This window comes from Buceros rhinoceros, unplaced genomic scaffold (assembly GCF_000710305.1).
Source record: "Buceros rhinoceros silvestris isolate BGI_N320 unplaced genomic scaffold, ASM71030v1 scaffold10683, whole genome shotgun sequence".
NCBI lineage: Eukaryota > Metazoa > Chordata > Aves > Bucerotiformes > Bucerotidae > Buceros > Buceros rhinoceros.
The window spans coordinates 14,468-37,213 of record NW_010404336.1 but is presented as its reverse complement, the minus strand read 5'-3'; the positions used below and the strand labels follow the sequence as shown (position 1 = coordinate 37,213).

The 22,746-nt window shown below is 43.0% G+C and overlaps 1 protein-coding gene across 1 annotated transcript in view; it reads left to right on the top strand.

Moving 5' to 3' along the window:
- The first annotated feature begins 509 nt into the window (after positions 1-509).
- The window catches only part of PTPN2 (protein tyrosine phosphatase, non-receptor type 2), a 28,381-nt gene continuing 6,144 nt past the window's right edge, over positions 510-22,746 (top strand). The window contains exons 1-8 of the mRNA XM_010133368.1: positions 510-644; positions 1,115-1,205; positions 8,900-9,000; positions 9,631-9,729; positions 10,846-10,983; positions 18,199-18,408; positions 19,448-19,606; positions 22,321-22,511. Of these exons, the coding sequence (XP_010131670.1) occupies positions 510-644; positions 1,115-1,205; positions 8,900-9,000; positions 9,631-9,729; positions 10,846-10,983; positions 18,199-18,408; positions 19,448-19,606; positions 22,321-22,511 (1,124 nt within the window). The remainder of the gene's footprint in view (positions 645-1,114; positions 1,206-8,899; positions 9,001-9,630; positions 9,730-10,845; positions 10,984-18,198; positions 18,409-19,447; positions 19,607-22,320; positions 22,512-22,746) is intronic.

Below are 22,746 nucleotides of genomic sequence, written 5' to 3'. Positions count from 1 at the left end.
TTCACAGGTTGGCTCTGCACTGAACTAACATCACGCACCAGATGTTAAAAACATGGAGCTTCCTCTCAAATGTGTGATTTCCAGGGAAGTCCTTCTTGCCTGGTTCACTGTCTGGGCCTATTTAGGGAGTTTGAGTGGACAAAGAAGATGATGGAAACATAAAGATGACAAAGTAAGCGTGATGGTAAAGAGAAGTTTAAACACTCCCTGGGCGTAATGATCACATGTAGCAACATCATCTAAAAGCGAAAGGGGAATTCAAAGTAAAATACTAGTAATTCAATACTGTCCAGCGTGTCTGCTGAGATGGCATCAGCGCAGGGGTGCAGAGATCGTTCAGGGCACTGGAGGCAGCTCATCGGTAGCACTTTGGCTGTTTTCAGTTGTCTGTGTGAGGTAAATCTGTGTATCTTAGCAAAGTTGTGGAACAGATATACCCAGAGGCAAAAAATGAACAGAACGGAACGTTCAGAGCCTGTGAACAGTGAGGTCCTTAAAACAGTGAGTACATGAGTGTGTTTGAACGTCTTCCAAATGCAGAGCATCGAGAGGCTTGTGTCGATGCCTGTGGTGAAGCAGGCTGTGATTTCACATTGGTAGCTGTGAAACGTTCCTCGTACTGGGTCGTGTTTGGCTACAGCTCCGTGGGTTGAACTGTCAAACCACCAAGAATAACCTGGTGGCTGTTGACAGCAGCCATATCTTCCTTAATGACTGCAGTTACCTTTGTAACTGGGGATTTGCGCTGCCGGTTGGTGTAAAGGGGCAGCTCTGTTCTTTGTGAGCCTCTTAGGACCGTAGGAGATAACCAGCAGGTCTGAGGTAAGCTCTAAGCACAGTAAATATCTGGGTTTTCCACCCTTTGTTCCTGCTACATCAGTTGCTTGCCAGATTGTGCTTACATGAGCTTGGTGGTGTTGGCCAAGATCTAAATGGCAGCAGCTTGGCCAGGAATGAGACACGTGTTTTCTGGGTGAAAATAATACCAGGTGTAGTAAAGCTTGGTTTGCAAATGTTAATTATTAACAACCCTGATTAATAAGCTTGAAAGTCTTTCAGTAGGATGTGAATGCTAACCCTAAACAGGTGACTGGCTTTTTTTTGTCTTTTAAAGGAAATTCGGCATAAATCCAGTGACTACCCTCACAGAGTTGCAAAGTATCCAGAAAACAGAAATCGAAACAGATACAGAGATGTTAGTCCATGTAAGTATATTTACTGCAGTAAACTCTCTAGGCTTTTTACTTACCCAGTTTACTTTTGAACACCGTAGCGAATAAATCGTGGTCATTGTATGTTTTGTGTTTATCCTGTGATAAACGTGTGGTTTTGTAACACGTACACCAACGTGTGTAACAGAAGGGAGGAAAGTCTGATGGTTGAACTCACTGCTGAATGGTGAGAGAGAGATGATTGCAAATCCTGGTGATTAGTACCCAGGCAAACGTTCGTGAGCTGCAGAGTGGTGTTTTAAAGGTGCTTTTGTCATGAGTAAGTGATTTGTTTGATTTTTGCTTTATCTGTCTTAAAAAATATTGATGGCAAATCATAGTTATTAGTATCTACGTAAATGTGAGCCCCAACATCATGTTTTAAAGGTACTTTTCTCGTGAGGAAATTACTTGTTTGATATTGCTTTATCTGTCATTAACAACATCTGCTGAGCACAGAAATTAAGTTAATAAGTCTTGGCTAACATGAAAGGGTTTCCTTGTGGGCTGAGTGATTCTGCACATTTAGAAGGTTGTGTGGATAAGTGCCACTCGATTTCTACCATTGCCTTACAACATACTAAGGGTTTGTTATTTTTGTCGGTTCGGAAGAAGGTAGCCATGAGGTTGTTTTTTAATTTTTCCGTGCAGAGTGTACTTAGTGTTAGTGTTTTACTAGCTGCCATAAAATGATCTTTGCGACATAGTGATCTCACATCTCCGGTGCAGATAGCTTTTTTTTTACCAGCTTCTTTGCTACTGAGGTGTTGTAGACAGAGTGTACTTAGTGTTAGTGTTTTACTAGCTGCCATAAAATGATCTTTGTGACATAATGATCTCACATCTCCGGTGCAGATAGCTTTTTTTTACCAGCTTCTTTGCTACTGAGGTGTTGTAGACTTCTTTTCAACAGCATTTACTTCAGTAACTGCAATCCAAAATGGTTATAAAAAGACGTGAGCAAAAGGTTACCAATATGAGGTTACCGCCGGAGAAAACCATCATAAATAACTTTCACAAGGTCTAGGAAAAGAATTTAGGACAGCCTTAATATTTTCTACAAATTATTGAAGTTGGAAGAGGTTAACTGCTTGCGTGTCCTTTAGTACAAATTTTCGCAGAGCACCAAAAGCTCAGCAAAGCTCTCTTGTTGCTGGATCGAGGATTTTTGAAGGGTTGCTAATGCGCTGGGGTTTCTGTTTGGGAGCCTGAGCTGAATACCTGCTGCACGCTGTGGAGAAGTGCTGAACTCCTTGTTTCCAGTTGAAAGCTGAGGTAACCGCATGTGCACACACTTCTCGGAACTACAGGGAGAGGGTCTCGGGTTGAGTCACGCCAGTGAGGTGCAGTGCTGCTGGCCCTGCTCATCAGGCTGCTGCCAGGACGCTGGACTGACTGGTGCAGGGTTTTCCCATCGAGTGGATCCAGTCTGCCTTCACGCTGAATCTCAGCATGGCGCTCTGATGAAGGTGCGCTTCAGAGGTCGGCGCGCAGCCCCTTTGCCGTGTCTTCACGGCGTTCCCTGGTGCTGTCTGTGTGAGCAGGGTGCGGCGTTGAGGAAGATAGCTCACGTTAGCTGACTTCTGCTGTACAGTGGGCAAAGGGAGATGGGCCTTTCCTGGGAACTTCTGTGTCCCAGGTTTGCTGTCCTGTTACCTCTGCCCTTCTGCCACAGGAGGTTGAGGTTGGCCCTGAGGAATCACTTCTTCCCCGCTGGGGTTGTCCAGGGCTGTCCCAGGCTGCCCAGGGCAGTGGTGGAGTCCCCATCCCTGGAGGGATTTCACAGCCCTTGTGTCTACGTGGTGCTGAGGGACAGGGGTCAATGGGGACCTGGCAGTGCTGGGGGAATGGGGGGACTCGATGAGCTTAAAGGTCTTTCCCAACCTAACTGGTCCTGTGATTCTATGAGCACAGCATTAGCATCTTACCGTTGGTAAAGTAGATGATGTTTTGTTCACTTTCTGTTTCATACTGAAGTTGGGATGGGGGTTGTAAGGAGGCAGGAAATGGGATGCAAACCTATGAGACCAATGTTTAAATAAGGAGACATTGTGTTGTTTAAGTAGCATCTAATACTGCCTGCAGAAACATCTTAGAGGAGTGACTTGTATTCACCTCCTCTAGTTTTTTTGGAGCTCCCTGTTTTCCTTAATCATGGCATGCCTTTTACTATAGCCTGGAGCACCCAACACCTCTGCCTTGGTCACGGCAAAACCTGCTTCTGAAATGCTCGTTTAGATGGGAGGAAATGAATTATGGGATCGTATTAATTCCTGGACCCTGTGCAAGAGGAGAGAGACAGATAAAATCTAGTCTTGGAGTAGCAGCTGGGCTCTGGAAGGGGTTAGAGTCACTGCATGAAGTGTAACGAGATGACTGAACTAAGATGGTGAACTGAATGAGGCATGTCTCGGTTTTTAGCTTTTCCATAAGCAGGAAGGTTTGAATCGAGCCACCAAGACAGCCTGCAGAACTGGGCACTAGGAGCAAGGAGAACAGAGCAAAACTCTGCGTTTGAACTAATTCCTGTGGAATTCTACACCCGTGTGTTTTCCTAATTGTGTCTGTAACAGTGGTGAGAGTTGGGAGGAGAAAGACCTGGAAGAGAATACATGAGAAATACCGTTCTGAGATAGCGGCACCTGAATTTCCAAGCAGCTGGGGTAAAAGCTGTGAGGTTTGGTGACTGGCGACCAAATCGCGGTGCAGGTATGCAAGGTGAGGCAGACGTGAAAGAACAACTCTGTCTTATACAATCTTGATGTCTTGGTCCTTCACTTTGCAATTTTCCTACTCTTTAACAGTAAATGAAAAACAGGCCTTCAGAACCAGCCGTTAAACTGTTAAGGTCTGGCTATTTAAACATATTGTAAGACATAATTTGATGAAAAGGGTTTATTTCTCCATAGCAATGAGAAAATGGTTTGTTAATCCCAATAGCGGCCAAGCCAGCCTGAAAGCCGAGGTTGTATGTCTGCAAGAGGAAACACAGAGATGATTCTGTTTCACGGAAAACATGTCAGTTACAAGTGTAGGAAAAAATGCTTTGGGTTGGTTCTCCCCGTTTCAACCATCATCTGCAGGACAGGTACACCGAAACCTGTTTGTGTCCGTCACACGCATTTCTCGACAAAAGCTGACTTCTGTTAGCTGGGAAAGGCCAATCATCTTTGCCCATTACAGCTGAGTTTCACATTGTCTCTAGTTTCATAAATATTTTTGTTACTTGGCTGAAGAGCTGTGGTGGGGTATAAGTTTGGTCGGGTAAAAGCCCTCAAGAGTTACTGCCTAGCCAAAAAAAATAGCAGTCTAGCAGTTTGGTATTAGTCTAGAACAGGGAGAGGAATAATTTGGCTGTGTGGTGCTATTGAAACAGGAAGTTAATCTGAAATAGGTTTGGTTTGACAGCCAGTCATTTCCTGACAGATGAAACCATTTCTCAGAAAACATTAAGAGAGGAAAATAACTTGTGACGTTATTATTCTTTATTGATAACTTTCATGCAAGTCTAAGATTTCTCTTACTACTTTCCTTTTAAATCTTATCCTCAGTTGGTATCAGGGGAGTCTAGTGTCTCAGGTTGACTCGAGATGCCTTTAGAGATCTGCTTACTGTGTTCCCAGATTTGGAGGCAAGAAGGAAATCCCCTCGACAAAAGTAGTAGTTGGGGTTTTTTTTCCCCCCTTGTTTTGTTTGGAGGGTAGATGGGGGTTGTGCAGCTTTATCTCGGGCTTCCCTTTGGAAAGTGGTGTGTAGCCCAGTATCCGAGACCGTCCGAAAGTTTTTGCCTGGTAGATCATGTTGCTGTTGGCGCATCTTGAGAGGTAGCGATGGCTCTGCCGTTCTTGCTGTGGCCATGCGCAGACTTTGTGTTGGACCTTTCAGCTCTTGGCTTACAGCTGACACGGAGGATGTGCCAGAACGTGAAGAGTGTTCAAAGCCGGAGCTGACGTGGGTGGTTTTGCACATAGTGCTGATTAATTATCATTGCAAAAATGTTCCCTTTCTGTCCTGTGTTTTGAGTGTGTACCGAGAACAGGGAGATGTTCTGTCCAGAATAAACCTACTGACCTTGATGATTTTTATGGTGTTTTCTAATGATTCTCTAAAACATCTTGTTACCAGAAGCATGGTATAAATAAACTCAACATGCTGCTTTTGGAGATACTTCTTTGCTTGGGCTTGGGGAAGAGGGGAAATTTAGAGCACATACTGATCTAGACTTTATTGTATCTTCAGGTTGATTTTTTTTTTTTTCTACAGTCCTGCTTAAAAGTGTAAGAATCCTGTGCAGGTGTTGCGCGTGTCTTTCAGCGTGAATACAGCTCAGTGAGGAGCTCTAGGCCATGAGTGGTGTGGTGACATTCATTGCCTACAACCAGGGACAGGGTGATGAGAAAAAGGCCTTCCCTTTGCCTTAGGCTACCTCTGAAACTTGTAAGTCTAGTGACAGAGTGTTGTAATTTGAATAATTTGGCACCTCCGATGGGCTAGGTTTAGATTAGTGAAGTGAAGGGGATTTGCTGGTAGGCAGGGAAGGGTCAGATGGGGTCATGGCGACGGCTTATGGCTCCATGTTTTATGACTTTCTGCAATCCACTAAGTAGCATTTCACCCTCCTTTGTTATTAATAGCTCTATATTTGGGGAGCCAGAAACATCTCTTGGATAAAAGATAATTTTTAAGTTATACAGTGGTTTCACTTCTAGAAAACCATTGTTTTCAGATAAAAATCTTGCATGAACCAACTGCAAGAATTGTATGATGTAAAATGCCAAACGCTTCGTATCTCGGTTTTAACTGGGTAAGTGATTTTCTTTTTAGCAGGGAGTGGGCGAATGACTGTGCAATGTGAAGTCTTGACCTTATTTGAGACACATTCGGGGAGTGTTGGCAGTTATTTCATTGGGACAGGGGGCTGCTTGAAGTGAGTAATAAGAGTTTGCTTATCTCAGTGTTGTTCTGGTAGCAGTTTTCTTAGTTTAGCTGCCAGAGCGAGAAGCATTTTTAAGGTTTTCACTTCCTTCTCAGGCTGCATAGTTTGTTGAAATAAAGGAATTAGCACTTCAGAAAATCCATACTGTATTTCAGCTGTTGTGGGCACAGCAAGATTTAAGATAGGTTTATCATTCATATAAATCTACAGTACTTTGTAACTGGAAATGATTTACATACGGGAAGTATGTTACAGCTAAGTCACTGTCAGGAGTTGGCTTGCTTCGTTTAATTCAGAACAGCAAGCCAGGGCTTCAGCGAGGTTTCTAGGTCATCATGTCCTTTAGGAATGTTTTCCCTTGAAAGAAGGAAAATCAATATATTCCAGAGGCTTTCTTTGTCCCCTGGAGCGTGTGCCAGTGGATAGTAGGATCACCTCCGTGCTGGCTGGGGAGGAGGAGGGAGGCTGGCTGTACACAGAACTAGTTGTTAAAGGAGCTTTGAAAAAAAAATGTTCAGAATTGTATTTGTCATGTTTACAAAGCAGAATTGATAAGAAGGAAAAAAATTAGGCTGCAGATGTGCATAGGGGTTCCAGTAGGAAACTCATTAGGGCCTCGGCAGTTATCTCCCCCGGCAGCGAGACAGCAGCTGCTGCTGGGTGATTAAACTGTTAACAGCGCTTGCTTACGTCATCTTTCCGAGAACACTAGTACCGGTATGTGTGATTTACTATAACAAGATCTTCAGTTTTTCCTGTTGGCAAATGACATGTAATATTTACAAAGGTCTTGGTTTCTCTCCAGTAGAAACATTTCAGATAAAGTGATAGATGAAAGGAAAAAGTAACGCTTTGCTATCCAGATAAAATAATAGGAGGAGATAAATTTTAGTTTAAAACACCCGTGTCTTCATTTTAATGTGTCTTGGCTTGATAATATTTTTTTCTTCCTATAGATGTATGGTAAATTATTTTAAGACTCTTGAAAGTCAAGGTGGTGTTGCCTTACAGCTGGAATGCTAATGAAAATAGACTAAACCAGTAACTTTCTCACGCTAAAACCTATTTTTAATACAGAAGTGTATTTCTGTTCTCTGCATCTTTGCACGTGACTGCCTATAAAAGCTGGCAGCTAAAGGAGGTAGGATAACAACCCCCAATCTCAGTCCTTCAAAAAAAAAGCCAGCGAGGTCCTCTCTGACAGTTGCCAAGAGCAGATCAATGAGGGCGAGTATAAAAGCTCAAGACCTAGTACGTCTCCCAGGTTTCCAAACGTACAGAAGGTCTTTATAAATCATATGAACAGTCCATAGAACGGGAGTCTGACTCGGTAACTATTAGTTGATTCCCTTTTTGCCTGTCTGGGGTTATACTCATGGGTTTCTTAGATAAGCCTTGTCCTGCATAGACGCCGTGATGCAGGGACTTAACCTGAGCTCAGCTGTCACACCCAGTGTGTCAAAACTCCTGGATTTTGAGCATTCCTCAAGGGGTTTGTCAAAAGGAAGTTAGGCTTTTGGTGCGGGGATGGGAGAGGGAAGAGTGGGCTGACGTTTTAACAGAAGCGCTGCCATCAGTTGTCACCCCAGATGGGTTTTGTGGGTTGGACCAGGTGGACGTAAGTCAAAAACTGTCATTGCACTGTAATTCACTCTCAGCTCTGTCACCACCTTTATGGCATCTCTTCCTGAAATGTGCTGAAGTCTCTTAAATTCAGTTTAGTATCCTATTTTTTATTTACTCTTCTCACAAACAGTCTGTCTCTGCTGTTGAGCTTCGGGGGGGTTGCAGTCGGTCAGCTCTCATTTCCTGGCACGCGGTTGTGTATGAATTTCAAACTAAAAATGCTGTTTATTTAATACAGTTCTAATAAATGGCTGAAGGATTACTTACTGAGAACAAGTCTGGTTACCTAAATGTCTCCTAGAGGGTGATAAAGCAGATAGTAAAAGGTTCTGGGAACAGCCACAGTGATTTTATTATTCTGCGCTGCTTTAGAATGAAGCTGATAACCCGTCTCATATTAATGTTAGAATTTAGAACGGAGTCCTTTGCTCGCCTCTGCCACAAATAGGAGAGTCTTCAGTTCTGCCTGTGTCCTCTTGACAGGCTGAAACTGAGTAATTAGATCAGGCTTCGTTTAATTGGAAGATTCATTAAATAGGAACATTTTTGCTTGTGCCCCTTCTTTGGTGTTTTTAGTTTGTATAGTATTAATAAATCACAGGGAAAATTAATTTGATCGAAGCTGCGTTTGAATTATTGACTTATTTTTTTAGCTGTGTGAGTTTAACTTTATGATTCTACCTCAACCAACAAAACTTCACCAAAAATCTTGTAATTCTGAAGGTAAAGGAGTCCATGCAGTGGGGTGACGTGGGTTGACGGGCCAGAGCGCTGCCTGCTGCGGGTTGTGGTGCTGTGTGTTCTGGAACTGCAGCTTTTGAGGGATGGCGTGTGTGGGAGGCTTGCTTTGTTTGGTTGTTTTTTAAAGAAAACTGGGTGTTCCAGTTTTCTGAGCAGCTTCTATTAATAGCTGCCTGAAATTACTCTGGTAGAACGCTGAGGGGAGATTGAGACAGGCAGTTATCAGAGTTACATGAGAGATGAGTTTCGCCTGTATTGTAGTTTCCCATTTGGTTAGTACTGCCGAATTCATTTCTAATTGCTTGTCAGACCTGAACTTGCCTGTCAGAGAGAACTCGTCAAGGTGGACGCATCATTAATTCTTAATTTTCTTTGGTCATTTTAGATGACCACAGTCGTGTAAAACTGCAGAACTCCGAGAACGACTACATCAACGCCAGCCTGGTGGTCATAGAGGAAGCCCAGAGACGCTATATTTTAACCCAGGTAAGTAGTACCAGTCACCGGGTCATCACGGGGATTGAGGCTCTGGGGCGGTGTCCAGCTGTCGTCTGGATTTGGATGGTTCCTTGGCTCTGTCAGTTATATGTCTCTTGTACGAACTGCCTGTTTGATTTAGTTGTGAACACGTTGTTTTACATTTTAAGAACAAGCTGAAGGGGATATTTAAGTATGAATAATTTACAGCATATAAAGCTTTTCAAGTATTTCTTCATTGTTTCTTCAGTTCCTTTGGAAATAGGTTATACTATGGGGTTATACAACAATACTTTTGTCCCTTCCTTCATCTTGTACCTTCTGAGCTGCCTGCAGTAGGTGTCTGAGGTGATATTGATGCCCAATCTGAAACATCCCTTCCCGAGTTCTTACTGTTCTGTTGTTTGGGTTTTTCTTAAAAAAAAATACCAAACAAAACTGGTATGATCTGGGTACTGGAATGATCTGTGCAGTGGGGTTACCTTCTTGCCTGTCATTTCTGTCATTCTATTAATGATTTGTTTAAACTTTTCAGAGGAAGACTTTTTCCTGTTTGACACAGTCAGCTATTAACGGTGTTCGAGCACTGCTTTGCCTATACGTTCTCAGACTCCTTATCTTTTTTTCTTTACTACCCAGGGTCCACTACCTAGCACATGTTGTCACTTCTGGCTGATGGTATGGCAGCAGCAAACCCAATCAGTTGTCATGCTGAACAGAATTGTCGAAAAAGAATCGGTGAGTAATACTAGGCCTAATGTTGCAAAATAAGCCACATAATTTTAATAGAGTTGAACAATGATTGTTACAGTAAAAACTCTGACTTCCTCACTGGTTTACAACATAACATGTAACATTAAAGTGATGGAGCTGAGACACAAAATTCGGTTTGGTGAAAACAGCATCTAATAAATACACATCCAGAAAAGTGAAAGTAACATCCTGAGTACAGACAGAAATGAGATGAAATAGAGGCAGTGGAAGATGCTCTAGAATGAAGTGGAAGGTGGGAAAACACATTGGAATTAAAGTATCTTTAGAATATTTCTTATAAATAGAACAGAGTAGTAAGTTTGTTATAGAGTGACCCTCACTAACAATGCAGATGAGCTGCTGGCCTGCAGCTCCAGTCTGATCTGGTCACTTTTGGGTCTTTGCCAGCTGGTGCAATAGGTGCAGAATACACGAATCTTCTGTCATGATGTAGTTTTTCTGCTAATGATCCTAAAAGCAGTGTGGAATTTAGTTATAAATGTCATTCGAGGTTTATGGGTTTTCTTCCAAGTGGGTATGTTAGTGAAAAAGATTTGACTAGGTCATTAAAAAGTCTCTTATTTTCTCACACAGAAATTTTCCAGCAGGAAGTTTGAGTGCAGGGAAGAGAAATGAAGGACAAGGGACAGTGTTGCATTGCTTTGTTAGTTCATTCTTTTGTTCCACTAGAATCTTTCAGCTTTCAGGAAGCCTTGGGAAAATGGGATGTGTTACAGCAGTATGTAAACGTGCAGGTGTGCGCGTCGGAAACGGAGCGGGGGGTGTTGTTGGAAAGGCTGAGTAGAGATCTCTGTCCGCTGTAGAGAACCAGAGGGGAGAGAGGGAGGAGGGTTGAGGCTGACTGTGCCAGCTCTGTGATGAAAGAAACCACAACCAGATAAAGCTGGAAGCCGAACAGCCATTGGAAAGGTTGGCTGTGAACACGATGGACTGTGAGAATTCCTCAAACTGGGAGCAGGTACTTGAGTCTCCTGCATTGAATAACGAGGTCTGAGATGCAAAGCCTGAGATATTGAGATACTTAACCAGATTTTTTTTCTTCTCTTTTTTTACCTCCTTTTTTTTAAAAAAATAAATTAGGTGAAGTGTGCACAGTACTGGCCAACAAAAGAAGAGGAAGTTATGACGTTCAGTGAAACGGGCTTCCGAGTGAGGCTAGTATCTGAAGATGTCAAATCCTATTACACAGTGCATCTACTGCAGTTAGAAAATATCCACGTAAGCTCTTCTCAGTCTGTACCGCTCATATTCCTGGGCCTAAGTATGTCATGAAAACCGTTTAGCATGTTGTCACTACAGGTTTGGTTGAGTTCTTACACTGAAATGTTAACGCACTTTGTTCCGATAATGTTGAAGATGTATGTGTGGTATATAAGTGAGTGAGTTAATTAATCTAGACGTTAAATACCAGCTTTAGCATTTCTATACTTACATTTTCCGTTGGGAAGTACCTCGACATGCTGAATTGTAATCGATGGTGGTGGTGATTCTAAGAATGCCGTGAGAAAAACACAAAAAAAGAAGTAACTTAGCTGTTGAAAGTTCTGTTTTCTTTTGAATATCAGGAATCGGACTCAGTAATTACTGTTTGTTGGGGGTTTTTAAATGGAAGTTTAGTTTTCCGTATAATTCAGTGCAGCTATCTTGTAATTTTTGGGTGGGTGGGGTGATTACCACCTGTAGATAGGTAACTTTATCTCCTCTTGCTTACCTCCCCTTTTGCTCCACAGGACAACCATCCTTTTCTCTTAAAAAATTAAGCACTTTGACAATTTAATCAAGTTAAGCTCAAAAAAGTTGTTCCTGGCCAGAGCCTGGGTTGGAATTTGCTGCTTCTGTTTCAGAGCTGAAGACAGGATTGAAGAGCTTGTCTGTTTGTTCCAGCTGTGTCTTGTAAGATATTCTCTCTCCCTATAAACCTTGCCTTAAATTACCTGGAAGTGCTAGTATGGCAAGTTTTATTGAAGGTTGGCTTGTCAGGGGATCTGGGAAGGGAAAGCTTGAAGATGTTGCTTTGCATGTTGGTTAATACAACTAATCGTTGATATATTTGGTCAAAATTATTTGACTTTATAGTAACTATGAACGGTTCTTTGAGAAGGTGTTGGTTAATCTGAAACCTCCCTCACCAGATCAACGTGGTGAAACCTGGCACGTTGTTCCTTGGTCTGTTCAATGTAAGAGCAGCTTTAGCGAATTCTGTCCTACTGACCTGAAGAATTTCTGCTCAGTTGTTTGTTTATTGACAGCGAAGGCAAAGAAAAGAGGTGCAGTGCTTGCAGGGCAGTGCTGGAGAAAGGATAATTCTCCTTTTCGGAAAGCTGAGGCAAGCTTTCTGAACTTCTGAAAGGCTCTTTCACGGAATTGTCTGGCTGGTGTGGGTCCCTATCTTAAACTTCCTGTTTTCCACATATGTGATTTTCATTTTATGTCTGTGTTTGGACATAACATCCGCTGGGTGATGCAGAAATCCCTTGAGGAACAGCGCAGCGTATACTAGAGCAGACTTTTGAGTTGGAGCTGTTGAGCACTTGCATTTCTGGGTTTGCGTTGGCCTGGTGACACAGGTCCACTAGCACTGCGCAGAGTTTGTGCATCACCTGAATCAGTTTCACAAATCCTTGGCAAATGTCCTGTATCACGTTTTTATTTCAGTGCCTATCGCTTTTACAAGGCTCTGCAAATATTAACCCCAAGGAACATTTTTTATATAAAACAGCTCCTAGAAGTAGAACACGCTTGGTTATGCAGACAGAAACACTAGGTAGTTTCTAGAATAACGCTGCCCTGTGAGGGGGAGCCTTCTGTAAGAATTTGGTAATTACACCATAAAACTTGTGGGCACTGAGTATTCTCAGGGAGTTGAAATGTGAGCTTAGCTGTGTTTATACAAGTTATGCCGGAGGGGACTTCGGTGGAGGCAGAGTAGGAAGATGTTTAGCCGCTTGACGCCTGGAATATGAGATGACTCATGAACAAAATATACTCTGAATTCCAAGAATACTTAAATTTTAGTATTTCCTGGAAAACCAAGAGTAGAATTGTCTTTATAAAACAACCATTCTGTAGTCAAGTAAATTTGTGTTGCTGCAATAAATCTCTAATACATAAGCAAAATACCTGTGTAGGAAAAGTGCTTGTTTAATGTTGTTACCAATGGAACAACCTCTGAATATGTGGTTGGTTTTGTTGTTGGTGGTTTGGTTTTGTTTTAAAAAGCAGTTCGATGGACAGGTGGGGTTTGAGGGGGGCAGAGTTTGTTTTTTAGGATTAGGTCAAAGCATTTGGTGGTTTGATTTGTTTCTGTCTGTTCTAGGCAGACAGTTGGTTTTGCTGTTGTGGCTGGTGTCTGCTGATGAAGCTTGGGAGAACAGACGGTGTTTATTGATGTCTTTCCAGAAGTTTTGAACATATGTCTAATGCTCTTTGACTTGCTGGTGATTATTGTGGAAATTCCTTATTTTTAGCCTGACCCAGTCTGCGTTACAGACTAGAAATCTGAAGCTGCCTTTCCACCATGGCTCGTGGAGTATCCTCCATCGTTTTGTTGGTGTCAACTGTCAGCTCTACTGAACGCTGACCGCTGCTTTCTGCTGTAATTGCTCAGGCTCTGAACTCTCCTTGAGGAAAGACCGAGGGCTTCCAGAAACCCTTGCCCCTGTTGGAAAGGTGGCAGGAAAATGCTGTGCTTGCGTTCATTTGTAATCAATTTTATGTATGAAGTTATGAATGTCTGTGGTTTGAAGCAGTCTTCCAGCAGACTGGAGAAGTGGTAGGTGGTTTTGAGAGCTCTTAGTTAAATCTGTAAAATAGCCTTACTGGATGGGCTTGCTAAGTTTTGTGACAATATTATGGGAGAATTGTTAGATACTGACAGCCACTACCAGAGGACTCCACCTCGTCTCTAATGTGTCAAATTATTCTGTATTGCTGCTTTTATGTTTCCTTGTCACTAGTACAAGGACCGGTCTTTAGAGAAAGAAAACTTCTGTATTCCGTAATTTCTGATGCAGCATCCCAGATAGCCTGGAGAGCAATGCAGTGTGACACATGAGTGCTTACCAGCAAACCCCACTACCTTGGTACTGGGGAATTCCGGGAAGCTGTGGGAGGACAGATGAGCATCGGTACTTGAGGGAAATCAGGGACTGACTGGTGAGGAAATGGAGCAGTGGAGAGGAATTGCAGTTACTGGAGGAACCTTAATGGATGTATCTCAGGCTGGGTTCCTAGAAATAAGAGTAAAGCAGCCAAAGGAGAGGATTGCAAAGAAAGTACTTGCTGGAGGAGGAGGAACTAGAAGAAGTGGGCTACATTTGACGTGCTACTGGTGGTGTGGTACTTGGGTAAGGACCATTAATAAACTCTTAAGTGGAAACGTGAATGTGCTGCAAATAGGACATATTTGAAAAAACCCATCAGCAAAACGGATTCTCGACTCGGTACTAAGCCCCTGTGTGGTCATTGGTGTCGCATCACTGTGATTGATGTCACATCACTGTGTAGTGGCCCTCACTGTCTGGTCCTGTGGATGGACCAGGAAGAGCCAGTGTGGTTCAAAAAGATAAGATTTGCTTTGCAGCTGGTTTGCACTGTCTAAAACTTTGAATGTTTTATGGGAAGCTCTTTTTGTTTGTGCCATCTAATGGCAGGCGATGCTCTGGGACCCGGTGGGTGGTGTCTTTGTATACGGATGTGTGTGTGTGCTTGCAATTCCTGCAGTGTTGTCAGGGGGTTCTGAAACGTGGCATACACTTGCTTTAACCTTGTGGGATGTCCTCACAGCGCTTTGTCAGACTGCAGCAGGGATTAATCTTGGTCTTCGTGACCACAGAAATAGGGCTGAGGTGCTAGTAAAGGTGTTGGTGTCTAACAGGAGAGGAGAGCCCAGGCCCGCTGGAATGTCAGGTGTGTTGCAGATTCAGTGGGCACAGCTCTTCCACGCTGACTGGCAGGATATGCACTAGTTATTGGTGTGTTATTATGTTTGTGAGGATTATTTGGCCCAATTATCCTTATTGCCATTTTTAAGCATGTTTTAAAGACCATTTTGCCAAGCATTACAAATAGTAGAAGTTGTGGTAAAAATGGATTTAAAATTTTGAATTTCAGTGCTTAGAATATTGCCCTTACAGCATGCCTAGTCATTCTTATATGATCAATCAGTTGATAACGTGCTTAAGCCAGGATCATTAAATCCAGGATCACTGTGGGGCTGTCAGTGTATTTACACCCTCACGTGTTACACCATTTCAGTAGCCCTTAAGCTGTGAAGTGAAGGCTTGGATAAGGAATGTGTGAATTCTGACAGACTTCACCTGTTCTACGTGACACTGAAGGCGTCAACTTCCTTTGAGCATTTTGGTAGGATTTTATTTGTGTTCATACTCTCAGGTGACGAAATGATGTAAAGTTTTTCAACAATTTTTGTTCTGAGTGGTTGGATAGTCGCTGTAAGTTGGATAGTCTATGACAATGCTTGTTTTGATGCAAGTTAATCTAACAGCATCGTATTATTATTTTTCTGCTCAAGTGCTCGTGCTGATGCCTGCTTGTAACTGGGTTGTGTTGGATCATCCTTCGCTCATGCTGTGAGTGTTGCCCACAGTCAGTGGAGAACTGTGCAGCCTGGCAGTAACTTCCAGAGGTCATCTGGTTTAGTTATGTTGGTTACCTCCTGAAAGCTGATCCCAGTAGTTCATGAAACTTCCACTAGAACTGTTTGACACTTCTTTTAAAAGGTGTTTGTGTAAATGTTGTCCCATGGTTATTTAACGATTAGTATTTTATTTAACTAGTCTTAGCTACCAAATCTGGTAAGAACACGTTACCATTACCGGAGAGTAAGCCGGGTTTGAGTTACCATGCAGAAATGTGTTCCCTGTGTATAATATATATAAAATTGTACATTACTGCCTGAGTCCTGAAGCCCTGTTTTTTCTCTTTAAAAGAATATCTAGATTCCTGGTAACACTTTGAATACAATTAGTTGTTCTTTTAAAATTGAATTTCTGTCTATCGACAGTTGTGACTCTTTAGCCAGCGAAACCTTTTCTGGTCACAGTCCTGCATCACTTCTCGTAAGTGATAGCTGTGGTGCATGGCTCAGTGACAGGGCAGCTCTTTCAGAACGGGTGGCACAGATAGTCACACAGAGACAGTATTTCAGCCGTTCTGCATGACTGCCAAGCACCACTTGAAAGAGCCGTTCTGTCTAAGAGAGAAAACGTGGGAGGTTTGAAAGAGTCAAGAGGGATTTGGCTGTACCATCAGAAACTGCAGGCTGAAAGACAACCAGCCAGCTCGGGTGCGCTGAACTGGGACCTGTGGAAAAAGGCGAAGAGATGAGGTATTCCTCATCCGAGCTGAAGTGATGGGAAATGGTGGGGTGGATAAAGCCCTCGTACAGTAGGGGGAGGAAGAAAAAAGTAGTTCTGTGGGTTAGAGCTGGACGAGAGGTACCACAGCACCGTTCAGTCTCTCCTTCAGAAATACCTGTGTTCAGAGCAGTGTACGAGCAGGGTGATGCTCGGCCACGTGTGTGAAGCACCACATGTGCCTTTTGAGGAGGAGGGTGCTCGTGCTTGTGACAGAGTAGGGTTGGAAAACAAAACCCAAAACACAGACCACCTTTGGTTTTAGATAAGGACATTTTTCCCTTCTTGAGGTATAAGGGAGCCTTTCATCTGAAATGCTATTTCAGAATCTTGAGGGGGAGTCGGAGAGTATCAATTACCACTTCAAAGGATCATCTAGAGTCACAAGAAACAATTCGAGCCTTTGCTTTACCAAGCATGTGCATTTAGCTCATCTCTCCAGTTTTCTCTTAATTTTGTTTGTGAGTTGATGCTTTTTTTCATTAGAAATAGAGGAGTAGAAGATAGTTATCTTCTTTAAAATTCACTCGTTTCCAGATTTCTTATTAAAAATGTGTCTCCTTTACGGGTTTTTAAACAAACAGGTCATTTAAAATGATTAGTGAATTAACTCACTAGTAGAAAAACCAGCGGCAGACGACCAGGAAGATCTCAGTCGAAAATGCAGACCCTTTTTTTAATGCTTTACTTGAGCCTCCTAATAAAGAAAAATCCCAGTGTATCTTTCTTACACTGTTTAGGCCTTGGTAGGGTGGTTTTCCCCCTTTGGAATCTTACTGTGTACTCATTGTCCCAGCCTGATGGATCACACTCTGTTGTCCTTGCTGAGCTCTTAGCCAAAAGACAAAATATTCCTGGAAGATAACTGTGCGTTTGAGAGTGCCTTGAGTCGTGGTAATACCCACTGTGTTCTGTGAACGTGTTGGCAGTCTCGCAGGGTCAGGCTGTGAAGGCAAAAGGCAAAAAGGGAGAGTGTTTTTGTTGCTGTGGTAACCAGGACCTGGATTATTTCAGTTTCACAAAGGAGTTCCGTGAGGTGTCTCTCCTGGAAGCTGGAACAGACTAAGCAGGAGATACTATTTTGAGTTTCATAGCTGTATTTTACTGTTGCTGAGAGACAAATAGCTTTTCTGGAGTACACTGGTATTTTAAATCTTCTTGTGCTGCAGCTTTCTGGAGCTTTGTGTAGGTTTCAATTTATGTGGAAAATAAGATGAAATGGCGGTAGGATAAAAATAACTGAACCTTTCTAAAATTCCTGAGCTAAATCAGCGATCAAGCTGTCTCAAAGCCACTGTGGCAAGGAGCAGCACTCAGCAGCAGGTCTGAAGTGAGTTCCGTAAAAACACGATGCAAATTTGCCATTTCCAGATGCGTACGTAGGTACTCTTCCTGTCGCTGTCATACTCGCAGTCAGTCGGTTGCGTTCGGGGAGGAGCTGCATGGTTCTGAACCACTGCGTGGTTTGGGAATCCTCCTTTCTTACCTACCGGGAACGGACGTGTCCAGCAGCGCTCTTGCTAGACGTCCTGCTGGGGGGGGTTCTTACCGCCCTTTCCCGTAAAGCTTCCCGCTCCTCTCGGTAGCGCGCTTAGTACCGAGGAGATGCTGATACCTCTCGAGAGTAAAACTTGCTCTGAGCAAGAGGGGAGAGTGTTTACTGTGCTGGCGGGTATTTTTTTCAGTCGTATTAATGCGAGCAGTCTAATAACTGCTGTCAGCCATTAAGCTGCATTAACAGCAGAAAAAGAGTATTTGGGAGCAAGTAGTAAAGCAAACCAAATATTATTATTAAATATTATTATTATTACTTTGAGAAGATGACAAAAATCTGTATGGCAGTAATCGCCAAGGGGAAAACTACCAACTCGGATGCAAACCTGCTTCAGTTGCACTGCTGGTTGTCGTCCAACTTGAAGCAAGTTACTGGGTTGTTTGCTGACGTGGGAGGTTTAAAATCGACCACGGCTGTTGATTTAGACTGGGGACATGCGTGCTGACTAAACAGAGGCAGAATGCCTTCTAGTGGTATTTGTTTGTTTGTTTTTGCTTCTAGAGTGGTGAGTCCAGGATGATCTTTCATTTTCATTATACTACGTGGCCAGACTTTGGAGTTCCCGAGTCCCCAGCTTCATTCCTGAACTTCCTCTTCAAAGTCAGAGAGTCTGGTTCACTAAGCCCTGAGCACGGCCCTGCCGTGGTTCACTGCAGCGCGGGGATAGGACGCTCCGGCACGTTTTCACTAGTAGACACTTGTCTTGTTCTGGTAAGTGTTCTGGCACTTCCTCTGTCACCCCTTTCCTTCTCCTGACACCCTGCCTCCCTTCCCAATACGGGCTCTTGGTCAGAAGGCTTTAAAATCACTGAAGTTAACGACAGGCCAGTGAAAACTCTAAGACATCACACTTCCTTTTCCTTCACGTATTTTGATGGTTTAAAACCACGATTCTTGAAATGCATTTAGAAATCCATCGTGAAGCACATCACACATTGTCAGAGCCTCCTGGGAAGTAAATAATAAGCATTCTTTTCCTTTCATGTAATGTGCTTAGGAAAGTTGCCGCCTTTTTCTTAATACGCGCTTAAACTGAGGCTAGTGAATATATATTGGGGCAACTGGGTACGTAAGTCTTTTTCTCTAAAAGTGGAATATCTCACCGGGCTGACAGGCCCCTTTTCTTAAAGCTGCAGAAAATTGGTGTCCGAACTAGGATGACAAGTCGGGCGTGTTTTGTATACTGTGAATATTTTGACGCAAGTATAGTTTAACGTTAGACAAACTCAAGTGAACATTGCAAGAAGTGCACGTCTGTGGTTAAAAACAGCCCGTGAATGTCGTGCGGGGACAAGTGCGTGGATTGCTCCGATTAGGGATTCTGCTTCAGATAAGGAAAATTCTGCCACCTTCAGTCGTACCAAACTGCTGTTCCATTCCGGGGCAGTAGAAAGTGATGCTTTATGGTTCTGATTCGTACAGTCCTATCTCAGAGTGCAAATACATCCCTGAATAAAATGAAGCGTATCTAAGCTGCTTATTTTTAAGACTTGACGTTAGGGTTCTGATTTATTTGGTTAATACGTGATCGTTAATCTGTTCATAATAAGCTTCATTAGATGGTTAACTTTTTTCCTATAAATAAAATATGGAAATAATTTTAGATGTTAATTTCCTATATAACTAATGAAAATTAATATGAAGGAATTAATTTTTAGATTGAAATTAATGAGTCATGTTTACTTGTGATTGTTTTTGGTACGTTGTCACTTTATCAGCAGTGGTACTTTCGATGTAACTTCCTTTACAGATGGAGAAAAAAGACCCGTCTTCTGTAGATATTAAGAAGGTATTACTGGATATGAGAAAATACCGAATGGGACTTATTCAGACTCCTGATCAACTAAGGTTTTCATATATGGCTGTAATAGAAGGAGCAAAATTTATAATGGGAGATTCAACTATACAGGTAAACGTTTAGCTCTGTATATTTAAACATCAACTGTAGGCTGCTGAGAGCAGCTAAGAATGAGCTCTGAGCTATTTTAAAACATGTAATTTTGTGGGATTTAAATAATTTGCCTTTTTCAATAGATGCTGAGAAGGTATTAGAGGGTATCTGATTGGTGGCTTCTGTCAGCTAAACTTCTAATCCAGTGTATTTGTCCCCTCTTTGATAGAATATAAAACCCACTTGTCTGTATTAATATTTAAGAAAAAAAATGCAAAACTGTAGCTTCAATACTGAAAAGCAAAAGTAATGCCCAGTATCACTTTGGAAAGATAGCGAGGATCTTTTTAGGAGTTCTTGATCTTTGCTATATTTTTTCCTTGCATAAAGTTGCCAGTTGCCTGATGCTGCAGAACAGGTTTATTAGTAAAGCTGAGGTTTTTTTTATATCCTTTAGAATTTGTGTTACAGTTAGAATCTAGCCAAATGTGAGGAGCGTTGGGGTAAACGGGTTACCAAATCTCACTGTTTATTTCAGATGGCTGGGGCTAGGTGAGAGGCGAGGCTGTGAAACAGACTCGATTCTGCTGTCATCTGCTAGGGCTCTTTATTTTGTTCTCTTAAAATCACAACCGAAGCAGGTAAACCTTAAGACATCCTCTGTTCTGTGGTTCTGGTAGCTGTCAGAGTCGTCTTTGACAGGTGTTCCTTGCTGTGTACAGACAGAAATACTTCTGCACAGCTCATCCCCACCTCAGTAGTGTGCTGCTGGTCTGACGCCCGCACCACAGGCCCGGCAGTCTGCAGGACTCGTCCTCACGCTAACGGCAGCTTAGCCTCTGTATTTCCTGGAAGCTGTTTCTGGTGGTATGAGGGTATTCTCTCTTAGAAGTTTTCCTCTTTGTTTTTCAAAAAGCCGTGCTCCAAACTGTGAGCAGCTGTGTTCCCCACCTGCCCGTCTAGATCAGGGGATTTCTTGTTCTGGATACAAGGGAGCATCGTCAGCTCGGAATCCTGCTTGGCAGGGTCAGGCGTGTCATTTCTCCATGCTAAGGGAATGCTGAAGAAGGCACGTGTCTCGCTCACTCTTATTTTAATTTTTCTTGTTCTGACTGTTCAGGTGATCTTTCCTAACCAGTGCTTTCTGCAGTGCAGGCGGTTGTGCTGGTGCAGGTCGCACCATGTTGGTCATGCGCAGACAGTCAATGGGCAGCACTTAAAAGGAGTGTCTCTCCTTTCAAGTCAGCTCGATGGTTTATTTGCTCCCGTATGGAACAGAGTGCGAGAGGTGTTTACTTCTCTCTGCTAGTGTTGGGAAGGGCCTGAAGTCATTGGCTGCTTCTCCAACGCAACGTTACCCAAGTGTTATCTCTGATCCCTCCATGGATTCCAGAGCTCAGTAAACTGTGCAGACACACAGAGCGTACACTTGAACCTTTACTCACTTACAGCTAGTGGCTGCCACCACAACACTTGTACAGGGGGTGGGGAGTCTCTTCCTCTCGTGTAGCAATGGGATCATTTCCTCCAGTGACGGAATGGAAGGATCACACTCGCTAGGTTGCCCTGAAGCCCTGCAGAGGCCTGGGGTTGGTGTGCCGCTGAACGGTGGAACAGCGAGGAGGAACAAGAGCAAACTTTTAATTTCTATAGAATTCCTTCACAATATCAATGAGAGAGTGAAGCGTCTTGTGCGTGAAGACTCCCTTTGTGTGATGGCGGATCTATACTGGCAGCTCCTCTGCGGTGCAGCAGTTGGTTCGTTGTTAAAGCTCGTTCTGCCAGCAGCTCATGTATAAGTAGCTGAGGTTTTTTTTCTGACATCACGCTATGGGTTTGCTATTTCATTTAGACCAGCAGTCCTGGATTCATTCCACAGGTGACACTCTCAACACTTGTTTTGTGGAGAGTCAGTTTTCAGTTCATCTTTCTTACCATGGACATTTAAAAGTAACTGTTTTTTCCCCCCAGGTATTCCGTATCTTTATAGGCTGGCTGATTTGTGTGAGAAGAACTGACTGGTTCTCAGGAGCGATTCTTTTCCTTCTGGTTACCTTTCTAGGTTTTCTTCTGCATGAAATTTTGCTGCAAGGAACCCTTCAGACTAGTCATCGTTAGGACAGTTACCCATTAGGATGGAGATGCAGCAAACCAGTTTTACTTCTGAGCTTTTCTTTCTTCCATCTCATTTCGGATTCCATCTCAAACCAAGGCGAATGCCTGTTTCACGATGCAGTAGATCTCTGGGCTAATGGACCACTAGGTGAAATAGTAGGCCATGACTTTGCATAAATAACCCTAGATTTTCTTTCACTGGCGTTGCAGGTTTTTCCAGTTCTCCCCTTTTAAGCAGTTCTTACACACAAGCTTCCTGCCATGATTTGGAGCCGGGAAAGGTAACAGCACAGCGTAGGCATGGAGACAGAAGTGGAAGGTGCTGGACAGTGCAGGTCTAATCAAGACATGTTGCTTCCTTCTTGTGGAGCTACTGTGGACAGTACAAACCCCAAAGTCAGTGGCCTTACATCTTTATGGTAGCCTTCTCCTGGAGGAGATGCATCTTCACCTAATCTTATTTCTTCATCTAGCAAGGGTTTTTTGGTTGGTTTTTTTGGTCTTGATCTAATAGTTTCTTTAACCTACTTGTGTGACTGCTCTCTTGGAAGACATCTTCGGCAAAGAGGGCCTTTAGTGTCAGGGGAGTGTTTGAAATATGTTGTCCTTGTTTGCAGAAACGGTGGAGGGAACTCTCTAAGGAGGACCAAGCACCACGTTCTGAGCAGTCTCCTCCACACCCAACCAAAATAACCACAGAGAAGTACAATGGGAACAGCATAGGCCTGGAGAACAAAGATCAGGTGGAGAAAATAAACGCTGACCTGTCCACTAAAGTTCAAGATATCGCAGATGGAAACATCGAAAGGTAGGCAAGATGAAGAAACCCTTTGGAAGGAGGATATGCTCTCTTACAGGCTGAATTATTCTATGCTTTTCTTACCATAAGTAAACCATAAGATCTTCCTTCAGTAGAGGGGAAGGGCAGATGGTATTTGACTGTCATCTGATTTTTAAATACAACTTCAGTTATTGCTTGTGAAGTTTAACTGTTTAAAGATCAAGAGAAATAAAGAAATGTCTCTGAAGCAGCTAAAGCTCAT